At 39.7% G+C, this 18,723-nt stretch overlaps 1 protein-coding gene across 3 annotated transcripts; it reads right to left on the reverse strand.

Moving 5' to 3' along the window:
• Positions 1 to 19: 19 nt before the first annotated feature.
• Ctr1A (Copper transporter 1A) lies at positions 20 to 4,534 on the reverse strand. 3 transcript variants are annotated; one of them, XM_089870099.1, is made up of 6 exons: positions 3,877 to 4,534; positions 3,147 to 3,181; positions 2,233 to 2,616; positions 2,092 to 2,158; positions 1,837 to 2,017; positions 20 to 1,263 (listed from the first exon to the last, which is right to left on the reverse strand). In XM_089870099.1, the coding sequence occupies exons 3-6, from the start codon at positions 2,584 to 2,586 to the stop codon at positions 1,062 to 1,064; spliced, it is 804 nt and encodes a 267-aa protein (XP_089726225.1). In that variant the 5' UTR covers positions 2,587 to 2,616; positions 3,147 to 3,181; positions 3,877 to 4,534; the 3' UTR covers positions 20 to 1,061. The 3 variants fall into 3 exon arrangements, with proteins under 3 accessions (XP_089726225.1, XP_089726224.1, XP_089726223.1); XM_089870098.1 differs by lacking the exon at positions 3,147 to 3,181 and having other exon boundaries at positions 3,877 to 4,184; positions 4,320 to 4,532; XM_089870097.1 differs by lacking the exon at positions 3,147 to 3,181 and having other exon boundaries at positions 3,877 to 4,532.
• Positions 4,535 to 18,723: the final 14,189 nt, after the last annotated feature.

Below are 18,723 nucleotides of genomic sequence, written 5' to 3' on the forward strand. Positions count from 1 at the left end.
TCAAAAATAAAATAAAGAGCACCACAGCAAACGAAAAATTTAATCAATTAATCAAACACCTCTTCCTTTACTTAAAAACAACACCATAAATCTTGGCACCATGTTTACGTAACCACTACAGGAAGTCATTAATAAACAAAAACAAAAACAACACCTCACTTTCACAATTTTATAATTCTATCTATCTATATTTATTTATTTATTTGTGGAGACTTATTTTAATCTATACTTATAAAAAATAATATTATATATTGGCAATAATTTGATAAAAATTTATATTTGCAAAGGAGGGGGGGGGGGAAAAGGGTTTGTTACTATTAAAGTTGCTAAAAATGTCGGAATTCTTGGATTATTTTAATTAACCTTTAATTGTCATGGGTCATTGCTTGCTAAACATTTTTCCAAACCCCCAAATAAGAAAGTAAAAACTCATTTCTACGTAAGTTATAGAATATTAGTGTAAGCAAGAAGCGATATCTAGTTTATTAGGGAGAAGGTATAAATAAAACGTAGCCTGTCCGGAGTTAATCCCTGCCGCCTCTAAATTACAACCATCATCTCATTGGTTCTTGAAACCTCACGTCAGCGCGACGCGAATGATGAAAATTACAGTCATATTTTCCGACTGAGGAGAGGCTGCGAAATAGCCCGGCCTCTTTTTACGTCCCCCCCCCCTTGTATTTTGAAAGGGGGACTGGGACTATGGCGCGCGCGAATTAATACTTTGGCATCTTATACCTTCTCCCTAATAAACTAGATATCACTTCTTGGTGTAAGTCAGTTGATAGAATAGCGTAATAGGTTGTTAGATGAACCTAACAAGTGCAAATTTCAAGCAATGAAGTCTAATTTTCATGAATTTAAATTAAGTTGTTCGTATAAAAACATATACCCCAATACCGGTACATAATTTTATCTCAGGAAAATAATTAAAAATTTCCAATAATCTTTCTTTTTTTTTTTTTTTTTTGAGTTATTATACGTCATACATCAATTACACACGTGATGTACGTTGTTTGTTATACAATCTTACATCAATTGTTCAGTCTTAAGTCAAGTTATCAGTGACAATGATCTGATATGTCTACAACAGTTGATCTTCTCCAACCAAAGAAGAAGTAACCAATAGCGGATCCTAAAACTACTCCGAAACATAACCACAAATTGAATGTCATGAAGATTAACATTAGGAAGTAGCTTAGAATTATTTGAACAACGTGTAGAGCAGTTTGGAGTAAATGAGGGAAACCAAGCATTTTATTCCTATTTTAAGATTAGATTAAGTTAATTTCTCTTTAAAGGGAGGGTGAAGTAGAAAATCAAGTGATTTTTTATCGATTCTTCTACTAATTATAAGACCAGTCTGCATAGTCAAACATTCAGGAAATACCAACTCCGAATGATTTTAAAATTCAAATTAGGTTCAGATTTTAAGGATAATTTTAAAGAAGGTCCTCCGACCAATCGCGTAACGTCCTGCCTTCCTCTTAACAAAATTCTCGTGGCACGCTCCATGCCTCGCGCCATGATTATCACGTCGCGGGCGAATTTTATCAAATCTCATGATAAATTTCATTCGACACGGAGCGTGCCACGAGAATTTTGTTAATAAAAAGGCAGGACGTTACGCGATTGGCCTGAGGACCTTCTTTAAAATTATCCTTAAAATCTGAACCTAATTTGAATTTTAAAATCATTCGGAATCTGTATTTCCCAAATGTTTGACTATGCAGACTGGTCTTATAATTAGTAGAAGAATCGATAAAAAATCACTTGATTTTCTACTTCACCCTCCCTTTAAGTGGTTTATTTTAAATAGTTTAAATGAATACTTACTCGGTAACTTTATGAAGTTCGACACCTCTATTATCTCCTACGTTGTTTTCAACTCCGGTAACGGCACAAGTTGAGTAACTTAGTCTAGAGTAACTTGTTCTAAATAGGTATTCCCTTAGGAATTTCAGTCCCTCATACAAAATTGCTAAAATCATCACTCCGATAACAGAGCCAACCATTCCTTAATGTAAAAATAAGGTCTATAATTGGCCTATTTTATCCACTAGAATTGAATATACAAATAAAAATACGTACCTCCAGCAGTACTAACATTCCATTCTTTAAATAAAATTGTTGCTTTCAATGTAAATTGAAAATACATCTGCAATTGGCAAGAATTAATTTTCCCCGTGACAACATTTTTTTTTTTTTTTAATCTTAGGACTTAGGACTCACCGGCATATCCATATCCATGTGATCCATACCACCCATATGATCATGCCCACCATTCATATTCATATGATCATGAGCACCATTCATGTTCATATGATCATGTCCAGCAGCAGCTGCTACGTGATTTATCACACTGCTGACAGTTGAAGTTATATTTGCAGCCATATCTGACATGGAAGTATTCAAGACATTTCCGTGGTCTTCATGACCGCTATGAAATAAGTGGTCATTCACTACTGAGGCAATGGTTGTTGTAATGGAAGAAGTCACGTTTGCAATCATGTCTTGATGCGCGTTATGATCATGTTGAGCGTGGTGATCATGGGAAGCGTGGTGATCATGGCCGCTGTGGTCCATTTTTTATTGATATAATCTCACTTTTATATCCTGGTAATTAAAATTATAACTACCCTCAATTACTGAAGGACACAAATAATATATATTTCTTTCCGAAAAGATATTTGATTAAAAAATGGAAATCTTTCAAGGATATTTTGGTTAAAAAAAAACACACACAAACTATCATTTGATTAAACTTATTTTGTTTGCTTATCTTAGGAAAATTTTCTTATAATGTAAACTTCTTCGGCAATATGTTTTTTAGGCTTAAAGTTCAAAGTATTATACACTATCAACTTCCTCCTTAAAGTCATTAAAAAGAAATAGAAGTAAACTTTGTACTAAATAATTACATTTAAATTTAATTAGTGTATAGAATTTTGAAGTAAACTAAAGCCCCTGGCCTTTCCTCCATAGAGAAGCAGCATTTAAATGGTTTTAATTAATATTTAGATGCCCAGTTCTGTTTCTTTTAATTTATATTTAGAAATAAAGTCCCATGGTATTGTAATAAATATTTATACTATAATGTTTAGCATTTAATTATAATGAAAGTTAACAAAAAAATTACATCTTACCAGCAAAATATTGTGTGTTAAAACTAGCAACTCATCTATTTTTAAAAAGAAACAATGAACTTTGATATACGCCTACTTGAAATTGATTAAAATCGGTTAAAGAATTAGCAATAACCAACAATACTATCTGAATCTGATAGAACTCGTGCTTTAAAAGACTAAGATAAGGGCCATCCGGTCCATGGATTATGTATTTACCAATGAACAAACTGCATGCAAACTAATGAATTAACACGTTGTGTACATTTAAAGGGAATATAACCTTAGAGGAGTTCGTTATGGGGGTCTCTTTATCAATAACAAATAAGTACTTTAGCAGTAAAAATTCTTATAACCTAAGTCAAAGGTAGCTAGAACTTCAAACAGTAACTCCACAGGTATTAAGAGTATAACAAAGTGATTTAGGTTACAAATAAGATTTAGGTGAGATTCCCTTTAAATTATGACTCTGATTGATTTATCTACAGTTGTCAATCAATAGGAGTTATAGCTTTTTGTGACAGAAACCCCACTAAAATTTGCGCGATTGGCAACAAAAAATGTTAAAATGTCAATAGATTTTATTTCCATCTTAGCCACGTAGTAGAATGGAACCCTAACTATCTTATTTTCTAGATTTCTATGAAATAATTAAATTTATAACGAACTTTGACTAACCCACTTTGCTTTATTTAATCACATAAGGTAAACAAAATATGGTCAATGCCCTAATTATAAATTTTTCACTTACGGTTTTTAAATCTTGGTCTTCCGCTTTGGATACTTGGGAAATGGGTTAAACGTCTATTGAAATTATCCTTAAACCAGTCGAAATTTATTTAATCTATTAACTAGTTTCCGTTCCACCCCTTTTCGCGAGAATTAAAAGTCGACTTCTTCAAGACCTTGATGAGCCTTGGTGACAACACACGTCGTCTACTATAATTTCTGTTTATTAACCTCAGTGCAGTTCAGTTCATTCTCTCATAACAAAGGCATTCAGGTGTAGTTATCAAATAATATCAGGGTGACCACAATTCCTATATTTTATAATTTTTCCTATTTTTTTCGGGAAGGGAAGGGACGGGACCAGGGTGAGAAATAAGGAAAATTTTTAAACTGGTCATTTGACCAGTAGAGCCCAAGGGTTTTAATTAAAAAACTGGTCAATGACCACTTAATATTTCTACATACTGTCAGAGCTGCACTGAAATGGTTCTAGGTTTTATAAACTGTTTATTTGTTTTATATGAATTGATTTCTATATCTCACTCAAAAGTTAGTTTATATATGTTAAAAAAATAATTAAACTTGGAACATTTAATTGAAACATGTTCCATTTTAATAAGAGTAGACTTTTCTAGGTTTGAAGTGCTTAAATTTATTGTATTACAAACACTAAAGCCTCTTACAATGAAAGACTAACGACTCATAAAAACAACGCACATCGCAGCTAGTCTACTATGCACTGGTGCTAACCGGTCCGGTCCAGATAACGGCGTTCCGACAAGCAATATGTCACCATGGAGTAGTATAACAGGAGACCAATTAATGTGTTAGGCTTCTCCAAGTAAACTTTTATTGTATATACAGCAAAACTACTCCTTTGGTACAGTGCCCCGGGAATTTATTTTTTACTAAAGAAAGGCAATTTAAAAAGTGGTCACGGTGACCACTAGACCCCCAGGCATTTAATAAATAAACTGGTCAAGGCAATTTATAAACTGGTCATTTGCCCAGTGCCACCGCCTTATTTCTCACCCTGGACGGGACCTGGAAGAGCCGAGGAAGGGATGGGACAGGGACGGGACGGGGAAGGGACAGACCGGGGAAGAATCGGAGAAGGGAACGGAGGGGACGGGGAAGGGAAAGGCGCATTGAGTTCCCCATCGAACCATACTAAAAACTTAGGGCTACGACAAACAGGGGCCGAGTAATTAAGCAAAAATAAACAAACAACGCCCTCCATAGGAATAGCATTACACTAAAATTTGGAGGCTCCTAACTCTGTTTCTACTAGAGATACGGGGATGTCCTTTGAGTATGTAATAGTCCAATTTGTCCCCCATCTAACCAAAATAAAAGATTTGGACTACGACAAACAGGGGCCGAGTAATTAAGCAAAGCGTAAACAAACAAACCCCTCCATAGGAAATGCATTAGACTATACTTTGCAGGGTCGTAACTCTGTTTCTACTAGAGATACGGTGATGTCCTTTGAGTATGTTATAGTCCAATAGCCCCTTCCAAAAAGTTTGACTGCCTTGTGCATCTTGTTGTTTAAGTTCTTCGCGCATGCGCACTTGGAGCTAAAAAAACGTCATATTTGGAAGGGGCTATTTGTCCCCCATCTAACCATACTAAAAACTTTGGGTTACGACAAACAGGGGCCGAGTAATTAAGCAAAACGTAAACAGGAAAAGAATTTGACCCAACTTTGGAGGCTCGTAACTCTGGTTCTAGTAGAGATACTTGGATGTCCTTTGAGTACATTATAGGGCAATTTTTCCCCCATCTAACCATACTAAAAACATAGGGCTACGACAAACAGGGGCCAAGTAATTAAGCAAAACGTGAACAAACAAACCCCTCCATAGGAAAAGCATTTGACCCAACTTTGGAGGCTCGTAACTCTGGTTCTAGTAGAGATACGGGGATGTCCTTTGAGTATGTTATAGCCCAATTTGTCCCCCATCTAACCATACTAAAAATTTTGGGCTACGACAAACAGGGGCCAAGTAATTAAGCAAAACGTAAAGAAACAAACCCCTCCATAGGAAATGCATTTGACCCGACTTTGGAGGCTCGTAACTTTGGTTTTAGTATAGATACGGGGATGTCCTTTGAGTATGTTATAGCCCAATTTGTCCCCCATCTAACCATTCTAAAAATTTAGGGCTACGACAAACAGGGGCCAAGTATATAAGCAAAACGTGAACAAACAAACCCCTCTATAGGAAATGCATTAGACTAAATTTTGGAGGCTCGGAACTCTGGTTCTACCAGAGATACGGAGATGTAAATAATGTGACCTTGACACAAATGTTCGGATAATTATAAAGGTCTTTACATTTCCCAAGTGAAAAAAAAAAAAAACTTCGCGGTTTCGAACCTGTGGCCTTCCGGGAGTGAGGCGGATGTGTTAACCACTACACCACAGATAAGTTGTTATGGGTGACCGAGAATACAAGGCCGAGTAATTATGGAAAAAGTAAAGAAATAACTCCTTCCATCGGAATAGCATTTGACCCGACTTTGGAGGCTCGTAACTCTGGTTCTAGTAGAGATACGGGGATGTCCTTTGAGTATGTTATAGCCCAATTTGTCCCCCATCTAACCATACTAAAAACATAGGGCTACGCCAAACAGGGGCCAAGTAATTAAGCAAAACGTAAACCAACAACCCCTCCATAGGAAAAGCATTTGACCCGACTTTCGAGGCTCGTAACTCTGGCTTTAGTATAGATACGGGGATGTCCTTTGAGTATGTTATAGCCCAATTTGTCCCCCATCTAACCATACTAAAAATTTTGGGCTACGACAAACAGGGGCCAAGTAATTAAGCAAAACGTAAAGAAACAAACCCCTCCATAGGAAATGCATTTGACCCGACTTTGGAGGCTCGTAACTTTGGTTTTAGTATAGATACGGGGATGTCCTTTGAGTATGTTATAGCCCAATTTGTCCCCCATCTAACCATTCTAAAAATTTAGGGCTACGACAAACAGGGGCCAAGTATATAAGCAAAACGTGAACAAACAAACCCCTCTATAGGAAATGCATTAGACTAAATTTTGGAGGCTCGGAACTCTGGTTCTACCAGAGATACGGAGATGTAAATAATGTGACCTTGACACAAATGTTCGGATAATTATAAAGGTCTTTACATTTCCCAAGTGAAAAAAAAAAAAAACTTCGCGGTTTCGAACCTGTGGCCTTCCGGGAGTGAGGCGGATGTGTTAACCACTACACCACAGATAAGTTGTTATGGGTGACCGAGAATACAAGGTCGAGTAATTATGGAAAAAGAAAACAAATAACTCCTTCCATCGGAACAGCATTTGACCCGACTTTGGAGGCTCGTAACTCTGGTTCTAGTAGAGATACGGGGATGTCCTTTGAGTATGTTATAGCCCAATTTGTCCCCCATCTAACCAGACTAAAAACATAGGGCTACGCGAAACAGGGGCCAAGTAATTAAGCAAAACGTAAACCAACAACCCCTCCATAGGAAAAGCATTTGACCCGACTTTCGAGGCTCGTAACTCTGGCTTTAGTATAGATACGGGGATGTCCTTTGAGTATGTTATAGCCCAATTTGTCCCCCATCTAACCATACTAAAAATTTTGGGCTACGACAAACAGGGGCCAAGTAATTAAGCAAAACGTAAAGAAACAAACCCCTCCATAGGAAATGCATTTGACCCGACTTTGGAGGCTCGTAACTTTGGTTTTAGTATAGATACGGGGATGTCCTTTGAGTATGTTATAGCCCAATTTGTCCCCCATCTAACCATTCTAAAAATTTAGGGCTACGACAAACAGGGGCCAAGTATATAAGCAAAACGTGAACAAACAAACCCCTCTATAGGAAATGCATTAGACTAAATTTTGGAGGCTCGGAACTCTGGTTCTACCAGAGATACGGAGATGTAAATAATGTGACCTTGACACAAATGTTCGGATAATTATAAAGGTCTTTACATTTCCCAAGTGAAAAAAAAAAAAAAACTTCGCGGTTTCGAACCTGTGGCCTTCCGGGAGTGAGGCGGATGTGTTAACCACTACACCACAGATAAGTTGTTATGGGTGACCGAGAATACAAGGCCGAGTAATTATGGAAAAAGTAAAGAAATAACTCCTTCCATCGGAATAGCATTTGACCCGACTTTGGAGGCTCGTAACTCTGGTTCTAGTAGAGATACGGGGATGTCCTTTGAGTATGTTATAGCCCAATTTGTCCCCCATCTAACCATACTAAAAACATAGGGCTACGCCAAACAGGGGCCAAGTAATTAAGCAAAACGTAAACCAACAACCCCTCCATAGGAAAAGCATTTGACCCGACTTTCGAGGCTCGTAACTCTGGCTTTAGTATAGATACGGGGATGTCCTTTGAGTATGTTATAGCCCAATTTGTCCCCCATCTAACCATACTAAAAATTTTGGGCTACGACAAACAGGGGCCAAGTAATTAAGCAAAACGTAAAGAAACAAACCCCTCCATAGGAAATGCATTTGACCCGACTTTGGAGGCTCGTAACTTTGGTTTTAGTATAGATACGGGGATGTCCTTTGAGTATGTTATAGCCCAATTTGTCCCCCATCTAACCATTCTAAAAATTTAGGGCTACGACAAACAGGGGCCAAGTATATAAGCAAAACGTGAACAAACAAACCCCTCTATAGGAAATGCATTAGACTAAATTTTGGAGGCTCGGAACTCTGGTTCTACCAGAGATACGGAGATGTAAATAATGTGACCTTGACACAAATGTTCGGATAATTATAAAGGTCTTTACATTTCTCAAGTGAAAAAAAAAAAAAAACTTCGCGGTTTCGAACCTGTGGCCTTCCGGGAGTGAGGCGGATGTGTTAACCACTACACCACAGATAAGTTGTTATGGGTGACCGAGAATACAAGGTCGAGTAATTATGGAAAAAGAAAACAAATAACTCCTTCCATCGGAACAGCATTTGACCCGACTTTGGAGGCTCGTAACTCTGGTTCTAGTAGAGATACGGGGATGTCCTTTGAGTATGTTATAGCCCAATTTGTCCCCCATCTAACCAGACTAAAAACATAGGGCTACGCGAAACAGGGGCCAAGTAATTAAGCAAAACGTAAACCAACAACCCCTCCATAGGAAAAGCATTTGACCCGACTTTCGAGGCTCGTAACTCTGGCTTTAGTATAGATACGGGGATGTCCTTTGAGTATGTTATAGCCCAATTTGTCCCCCATCTAACCATACTAAAAATTTTGGGCTACGACAAACAGGGGCCAAGTAATTAAGCAAAACGTAAAGAAACAAACCCCTCCATAGGAAATGCATTTGACCCGACTTTGGAGGCTCGTAACTTTGGTTTTAGTATAGATACGGGGATGTCCTTTGAGTATGTTATAGCCCAATTTGTCCCCCATCTAACCATACTAAAAATTTTGGGCTACGACAAACAGGGGCCAAGTAATTAAGCAAAACGTAAAGAAACAAACCCCTCCATAGGAAATGCATTTGACCCGACTTTGGAGGCTCGTAACTCTGGCTTTAGTATAGATACGGGGACGTCCTTTGAGTATGTTATAGCCCAATTTGTCCCCCATCTAACCATTCTAAAAATTTAGGGCTACGACAAACAGGGGCCAAGTATATAAGCAAAACGTGAACAAACAAACCCCTCTATAGGAAATGCATTAGACTAAATTTTGGAGGCTCGGAACTCTGGTTCTACCAGAGATACGGAGATGTAAATAATGTGACCTTGACACAAATGTTCGGATAATTATAAAGGTCTTTACATTTCCCAAGTGAAAAAAAAAAAAAAACTTCGCGGTTTCGAACCTGTGGCCTTCCGGGAGTGAGGCGGATGTGTTAACCACTACACCACAGATAAGTTGTTATGGGTGACCGAGAATACAAGGCCGAGTAATTATGGAAAAAGTAAACAAATAACTCCTTCCATCGGAATAGCATTTGACCCGACTTTGGAGGCTCGTAACTCTGGTTCTAGTAGAGATACGGGGATGTCCTTTGAGTATGTTATAGCCCAATTTGTCCCCCATCTAACCAGACTAAAAACATAGGGCTACGCGAAACAGGGGCCAAGTAATTAAGCAAAACGTAAACCAACAACCCCTCCATAGGAAAAGCATTTGACCCGACTTTCGAGGCTCGTAACTCTGGCTTTAGTATAGATACGGGGATGTCCTTTGAGTATGTTATAGCCCAATTTGTCCCCCATCTAACCATACTAAAAATTTTGGGCTACGACAAACAGGGGCCAAGTAATTAAGCAAAACGTAAAGAAACAAACCCCTCCATAGGAAATGCATTTGACCCGACTTTGGAGGCTCGTAACTTTGGTTTTAGTATAGATACGGGGATGTCCTTTGAGTATGTTATAGCCCAATTTGTCCCCCATCTAACCATACTAAAAAGTTTGGGCTACGACAAACAGGGGCCAAGTAATTAAGCAAAACGTAAAGAAACAAACCCCTCCATAGGAAATGCATTTGACCCGACTTTGGAGGCTCGTAACTCTGGCTTTAGTATAGATACGGGGATGTCCTTTGAGTATGTTATAGCCCAATTTGTCCCCCATCTAACCATACTAAAAATTTTGGGCTACGACAAACAGGGGCCAAGTAATTAAGCAAAACGTAAAGAAACAAACCCCTCCATAGGAAATGCATTTGACCCGACTTTGGAGGCTCGTAACTTTGGTTTTAGTATAGATACGGGGATGTCCTTTGAGTATGTTATAGCCCAATTTGTCCCCCATCTAACCATTCTAAAAATTTAGGGCTACGACAAACAGGGGCCAAGTATATAAGCAAAACGTGAACAAACAAACCCCTCTATAGGAAATGCATTAGACTAAATTTTGGAGGCTCGGAACTCTGGTTCTACCAGAGATACGGAGATGTAAATAATGTGACCTTGACACAAATGTTCGGATAATTATAAAGGTCTTTACATTTCCCAAGTGAAAAAAAAAAAAACTTCGCGGTTTCGAACCTGTGGCCTTCCGGGAGTGAGGCGGATGTGTTAACCACTACACCACAGATAAGTTGTTATGGGTGACCGAGAATACAAGGCCGAGTAATTATGGAAAAAGTAAAGAAATAACTCCTTCCATCGGAATAGCATTTGACCCGACTTTGGAGGCTCGTAACTCTGGTTCTAGTAGAGATACGGGGATGTCCTTTGAGTATGTTATAGCCCAATTTGTCCCCCATCTAACCATACTAAAAATTTTGGGCTACGACAAACAGGGGCCAAGTAATTAAGCAAAACGTAAAGAAACAAACCCCTCCATAGGAAATGCATTTGACCCGACTTTGGAGGCTCGTAACTCTGGCTTTAGTATAGATACGGGGACGTCCTTTGAGTATGTTATAGCCCAATTTGTCCCCCATCTAACCATTCTAAAAATTTAGGGCTACGACAAACAGGGGCCAAGTATATAAGCAAAACGTGAACAAACAAACCCCTCTATAGGAAATGCATTAGACTAAATTTTGGAGGCTCGGAACTCTGGTTCTACCAGAGATACGGAGATGTAAATAATGTGACCTTGACACAAATGTTCGGATAATTATAAAGGTCTTTACATTTCCCAAGTGAAAAAAAAAAAAAAACTTCGCGGTTTCGAACCTGTGGCCTTCCGGGAGTGAGGCGGATGTGTTAACCACTACACCACAGATAAGTTGTTATGGGTGACCGAGAATACAAGGCCGAGTAATTATGGAAAAAGTAAAGAAATAACTCCTTCCATCGGAATAGCATTTGACCCGACTTTGGAGGCTCGTAACTCTGGTTCTAGTAGAGATACGGGGATGTCCTTTGAGTATGTTATAGCCCAATTTGTCCCCCATCTAACCAGACTAAAAACATAGGGCTACGCGAAACAGGGGCCAAGTAATTAAGCAAAACGTAAACCAACAACCCCTCCATAGGAAAAGCATTTGACCCGACTTTCGAGGCTCGTAACTCTGGCTTTAGTATAGATACGGGGATGTCCTTTGAGTATGTTATAGCCCAATTTGTCCCCCATCTAACCATACTAAAAATTTTGGGCTACGACAAACAGGGGCCAAGTAATTAAGCAAAACGTAAAGAAACAAACCCCTCCATAGGAAATGCATTTGACCCGACTTTGGAGGCTCGTAACTTTGGTTTTAGTATAGATACGGGGATGTCCTTTGAGTATGTTATAGCCCAATTTGTCCCCCATCTAACCATACTAAAAAGTTTGGGCTACGACAAACAGGGGCCAAGTAATTAAGCAAAACGTAAAGAAACAAACCCCTCCATAGGAAATGCATTTGACCCGACTTTGGAGGCTCGTAACTCTGGCTTTAGTATAGATACGGGGATGTCCTTTGAGTATGTTATAGCCCAATTTGTCCCCCATCTAACCATTCTAAAAATTTAGGGCTACGACAAACAGGGGCCAAGTATATAAGCAAAACGTGAACAAACAAACCCCTCTATAGGAAATGCATTAGACTAAATTTTGGAGGCTCGGAACTCTGGTTCTACCAGAGATACGGAGATGTAAATAATGTGACCTTGACACAAATGTTCGGATAATTATAAAGGTCTTTACATTTCCCAAGTGAAAAAAAAAAAAAAACTTCGCGGTTTCGAACCTGTGGCCTTCCGGGAGTGAGGCGGATGTGTTAACCACTACACCACAGATAAGTTGTTATGGGTGACCGAGAATACAAGGCCGAGTAATTATGGAAAAAGTAAACAAATAACTCCTTCCATCGGAATAGCATTTGACCCGACTTTGGAGGCTCGTAACTCTGGTTCTAGTAGAGATACGGGGATGTCCTTTGAGTATGTTATAGCCCAATTTGTCCCCCATCTAACCATACTAAAAACATAGGGCTACGCCAAACAGGGGCCAAGTAATTAAGCAAAACGTAAACCAACAACCCCTCCATAGGAAAAGCATTTGACCCGACTTTCGAGGCTCGTAACTCTGGCTTTAGTATAGATACGGGGATGTCCTTTGAGTATGTTATAGCCCAATTTGTCCCCCATCTAACCATACTAAAAATTTTGGGCTACGACAAACAGGGGCCAAGTAATTAAGCAAAACGTAAAGAAACAAACCCCTCCATAGGAAATGCATTTGACCCGACTTTGGAGGCTCGTAACTTTGGTTTTAGTATAGATACGGGGATGTCCTTTGAGTATGTTATAGCCCAATTTGTCCCCCATCTAACCATTCTAAAAATTTAGGGCTACGACAAACAGGGGCCAAGTATATAAGCAAAACGTGAACAAACAAACCCCTCTATAGGAAATGCATTAGACTAAATTTTGGAGGCTCGGAACTCTGGTTCTACCAGAGATACGGAGATGTAAATAATGTGACCTTGACACAAATGTTCGGATAATTATAAAGGTCTTTACATTTCCCAAGTGAAAAAAAAAAAAAAACTTCGCGGTTTCGAACCTGTGGCCTTCCGGGAGTGAGGCGGATGTGTTAACCACTACACCACAGATAAGCTGTTATGTGTGACCGAGAATACAAGGTCGAGTAATTATGGAAAAAGTAAACAAATAACTCCTTCCATCGGAATAGCATTTGACCCGACTTTGGAGGCTCGTAACTCTGGTTCTAGTAGAGATACGGGGATGTCCTTTGAGTATGTTATAGCCCAATTTGTCCCCCATCTAACCAGACTAAAAACATAGGGCTACGCGAAACAGGGGCCAAGTAATTAAGCAAAACGTAAACCAACAACCCCTCCATAGGAAAAGCATTTGACCCGACTTTGGAGGCTCGTAACTCTGGTTCTAGTAGAGATACGGGGATGTCCTTTGAGTATGTTATAGCCCAATTTGTCCCCCATCTAACCATACTAAAAATTTTGGGCTACGACAAACAGGGGCCAAGTAATTAAGCAAAACGTAAAGAAACAAACCCCTCCATAGGAAATGCATTTGACCCGACTTTGGAGGCTCGTAACTCTGGCTTTAGTATAGATACGGGGACGTCCTTTGAGTATGTTATAGCCCAATTTGTCCCCCATCTAACCATTCTAAAAATTTAGGGCTACGACAAACAGGGGCCAAGTATATAAGCAAAACGTGAACAAACAAACCCCTCTATAGGAAATGCATTAGACTAAATTTTGGAGGCTCGGAACTCTGGTTCTACCAGAGATACGGAGATGTAAATAATGTGACCTTGACACAAATGTTCGGATAATTATAAAGGTCTTTACATTTCCCAAGTGAAAAAAAAAAAAAAACTTCGCGGTTTCGAACCTGTGGCCTTCCGGGAGTGAGGCGGATGTGTTAACCACTACACCACAGATAAGTTGTTATGGGTGACCGAGAATACAAGGCCGAGTAATTATGGAAAAAGTAAAGAAATAACTCCTTCCATCGGAATAGCATTTGACCCGACTTTGGAGGCTCGTAACTCTGGTTCTAGTAGAGATACGGGGATGTCCTTTGAGTATGTTATAGCCCAATTTGTCCCCCATCTAACCAGACTAAAAACATAGGGCTACGCGAAACAGGGGCCAAGTAATTAAGCAAAACGTAAACCAACAACCCCTCCATAGGAAAAGCATTTGACCCGACTTTCGAGGCTCGTAACTCTGGCTTTAGTATAGATACGGGGATGTCCTTTGAGTATGTTATAGCCCAATTTGTCCCCCATCTAACCATACTAAAAATTTTGGGCTACGACAAACAGGGGCCAAGTAATTAAGCAAAACGTAAAGAAACAAACCCCTCCATAGGAAATGCATTTGACCCGACTTTGGAGGCTCGTAACTTTGGTTTTAGTATAGATACGGGGATGTCCTTTGAGTATGTTATAGCCCAATTTGTCCCCCATCTAACCATACTAAAAAGTTTGGGCTACGACAAACAGGGGCCAAGTAATTAAGCAAAACGTAAAGAAACAAACCCCTCCATAGGAAATGCATTTGACCCGACTTTGGAGGCTCGTAACTCTGGCTTTAGTATAGATACGGGGATGTCCTTTGAGTATGTTATAGCCCAATTTGTCCCCCATCTAACCATTCTAAAAATTTAGGGCTACGACAAACAGGGGCCAAGTATATAAGCAAAACGTGAACAAACAAACCCCTCTATAGGAAATGCATTAGACTAAATTTTGGAGGCTCGGAACTCTGGTTCTACCAGAGATACGGAGATGTAAATAATGTGACCTTGACACAAATGTTCGGATAATTATAAAGGTCTTTACATTTCCCAAGTGAAAAAAAAAAAAAAACTTCGCGGTTTCGAACCTGTGGCCTTCCGGGAGTGAGGCGGATGTGTTAACCACTACACCACAGATAAGTTGTTATGGGTGACCGAGAATACAAGGCCGAGTAATTATGGAAAAAGTAAACAAATAACTCCTTCCATCGGAATAGCATTTGACCCGACTTTGGAGGCTCGTAACTCTGGTTCTAGTAGAGATACGGGGATGTCCTTTGAGTATGTTATAGCCCAATTTGTCCCCCATCTAACCATACTAAAAACATAGGGCTACGCCAAACAGGGGCCAAGTAATTAAGCAAAACGTAAACCAACAACCCCTCCATAGGAAAAGCATTTGACCCGACTTTCGAGGCTCGTAACTCTGGCTTTAGTATAGATACGGGGATGTCCTTTGAGTATGTTATAGCCCAATTTGTCCCCCATCTAACCATACTAAAAATTTTGGGCTACGACAAACAGGGGCCAAGTAATTAAGCAAAACGTAAAGAAACAAACCCCTCCATAGGAAATGCATTTGACCCGACTTTGGAGGCTCGTAACTTTGGTTTTAGTATAGATACGGGGATGTCCTTTGAGTATGTTATAGCCCAATTTGTCCCCCATCTAACCATTCTAAAAATTTAGGGCTACGACAAACAGGGGCCAAGTATATAAGCAAAACGTGAACAAACAAACCCCTCTATAGGAAATGCATTAGACTAAATTTTGGAGGCTCGGAACTCTGGTTCTACCAGAGATACGGAGATGTAAATAATGTGACCTTGACACAAATGTTCGGATAATTATAAAGGTCTTTACATTTCCCAAGTGAAAAAAAAAAAAAAACTTCGCGGTTTCGAACCTGTGGCCTTCCGGGAGTGAGGCGGATGTGTTAACCACTACACCACAGATAAGCTGTTATGTGTGACCGAGAATACAAGGTCGAGTAATTATGGAAAAAGTAAACAAATAACTCCTTCCATCGGAATAGCATTTGACCCGACTTTGGAGGCTCGTAACTCTGGTTCTAGTAGAGATACGGGGATGTCCTTTGAGTATGTTATAGCCCAATTTGTCCCCCATCTAACCATACTAAAAACATAGGGCTACGCCAAACAGGGGCCAAGTAATTAAGCAAAACGTAAACCAACAACCCCTCCATAGGAAAAGCATTTGACCCGACTTTCGAGGCTCGTAACTCTGGCTTTAGTATAGATACAGGGATGTCCTTTGAGTATGTTATAGCCCAATTTGTCCCCCATCTAACCATACTAAAAATTTTGGGCTACGACAAACAGGGGCCAAGTAATTAAGCAAAACGTAAAGAAACAAACCCCTCCATAGGAAATGCATTTGACCCGACTTTGGAGGCTCGTAACTTTGGTTTTAGTATAGATACGGGGATGTCCTTTGAGTATGTTATAGCCCAATTTGTCCCCCATCTAACCATTCTAAAAATTTAGGGCTACGACAAACAGGGGCCAAGTATATAAGCAAAACGTGAACAAACAAACCCCTCTATAGGAAATGCATTAGACTAAATTTTGGAGGCTCGGAACTCTGGTTCTACCAGAGATACGGAGATGTAAATAATGTGACCTTGACACAAATGTTCGGATAATTATAAAGGTCTTTACATTTCCCAAGTGAAAAAAAAAAAAAACTTCGCGGTTTCGAACCTGTGGCCTTCCGGGAGTGAGGCGGATGTGTTAACCACTACACCACAGATAAGTTGTTATGGGTGACCGAGAATACAAGGCCGAGTAATTATGGAAAAAGTAAAGAAATAACTCCTTCCATCGGAATAGCATTTGACCCGACTTTGGAGGCTCGTAACTCTGGTTCTAGTAGAGATACGGGGATGTCCTTTGAGTATGTTATAGCCCAATTTGTCCCCCATCTAACCATACTAAAAACATAGGGCTACGCCAAACAGGGGCCAAGTAATTAAGCAAAACGTAAACCAACAACCCCTCCATAATAAAAGCATTTGACCCGACTTTCGAGGCTCGTAACTCTGGCTTTAGTATAGATACGGAGATGTCCTTTGAGTATGTTATAGCCCAATTTGTCCCCCATCTAACCATACTAAAAATTTTGGGCTACGACAAACAGGGGCCAAGTAATTAAGCAAAACGTAAAGAAACAAACCCCTCCATAGGAAATGCATTTGACCCGACTTTGGAGGCTCGTAACTTTGGTTTTATTATAGATACGGGGATGTCCTTTGAGTATGTTATAGCCCAATTTGTCCCCCATCTAACCATACTAAAAATTTAGGGCTACGACAAACAGGGGCCAAGTAATTAAGCAAAACGTGAACAAACAAACCCCTCTATAGGAAATGCATTAGACTAAATTTTGGAGGCTCGGAACTCTGGTTCTACCAGAGATACGGGGATGTAAGTAATGTGACCTTGACACTAATGTTCGGATAATTATAAAGGTCTTTACAATTCCCAAGTGAAAAAAAAAACTTCGCGGTTTCGAACCTGTGGCCTTCCGGGAGTGAGGAGGATGTGTTAACCACTACACCACAGATAAGTTGTTACGGGTGATCGAGAACACAAAGCCGAGTAATTAAGGAAAAAGTAAACAAACAACTCCTTCCATCGGAATAGCATTTGACCCAACTTTGGAGGCTCGAAACTCTGGTTCTTGTAGAGATACTTAGATGTCCTTTGAGTACGTTATAGTGCAGTTTTTCCCCCATCTAACCATACTAAAAACATAGGGCTACGACAAACAGGGGCCAAGTAATTAAGCAAAACGTAAACAAACAACCCCTCCATAGGAAAAGCATTTGGCCCGACTTTGGAGGCTCGTAACTCTGGTTCTAGAATAGATACGGGGATGCCCTTTGAGTATGTTATAGCCCAATTTGTCCCCCATCTAACCATACTAAAAATTTTGGGCTACGACAAACAGGGGCCAAGTAATTAAGCAAAACGTGAACAAACAAACCCCTCTATAGGAAATGCATTAGACTAAATTTTGGAGGCTCGGAACTCTGGTTCTACCAGAGATACGGGGATGTAAGTAATGTGACCTTGACACTAATGTTCGGATAATTATAAAGGTCTTTACAATTCCCAAGCAAAGTGAAAAAAAACTTCGCGGTTTCGAACCTGTGGCCTTCCGGGAGGAAGGCGGATGCGATAACCACTACACTACAGATACGTTATTTTCAGTGATCGAAAAAATAGGGGCCAAGTAATTAAGCAAAACATGAACAAACAAACCCCTCCATAGGAAATGCATTAGACTATACTTTGCAGGCTCGTAACTCTGTTTCTACTAGAGATACGGGGATGTCTTTTGAGTATGTTATAGTCCAATTTGTCCCCCATTTAACCATACTAAAATCTTTGGGCTACGACAAACAGGGGCCGAGTAATTAAGCAAAACGTAAACAAACAAACCCCTCCATAGGAAATGCATTAGACTATACTTTGCAGGCTCGTAACTCTGTTTCTACTAGAGATACGGGGATGTCCTTTGAGTATTTTATAGTCCAATTTGTCCCCCATCCAACCATATTAAATACTTACGACTACGATAATCAGGGTAGCTACCGGGTGCAAAATATCTCTGGTTGAATAAACTGGTTTATCTCTCTGAATGAGCTGTGA

This window comes from Phalangium opilio, unplaced genomic scaffold (genome assembly GCF_054372755.1).
Source record: "Phalangium opilio isolate 3A_F unplaced genomic scaffold, DU_Popi_V2 ptg000031l_1, whole genome shotgun sequence".
Taxonomy (NCBI): domain Eukaryota; kingdom Metazoa; phylum Arthropoda; class Arachnida; order Opiliones; family Phalangiidae; genus Phalangium; species Phalangium opilio.

What these genes read in the sequence shown, in the direction of transcription:
- Ctr1A (XM_089870099.1), bottom strand. Translation starts at nt 2,586, where the DNA reads ATGGACCACAGCGGCCATGATCACCACGCTTCCCATGATCACCACGCT. An exon ending in ACATGGATATGGATATGCCG is followed by an intron (nt 2,159 to 2,232) that starts GTGAGTCCTAAG and finishes TGCCAATTGCAG; the next exon opens with ATGTATTTTCAATTTACATT. An exon ending in GAATGTTAGTACTGCTGGAG is followed by an intron (nt 2,018 to 2,091) that starts GTACGTATTTTT and finishes TTTTACATTAAG; the next exon opens with GAATGGTTGGCTCTGTTATC.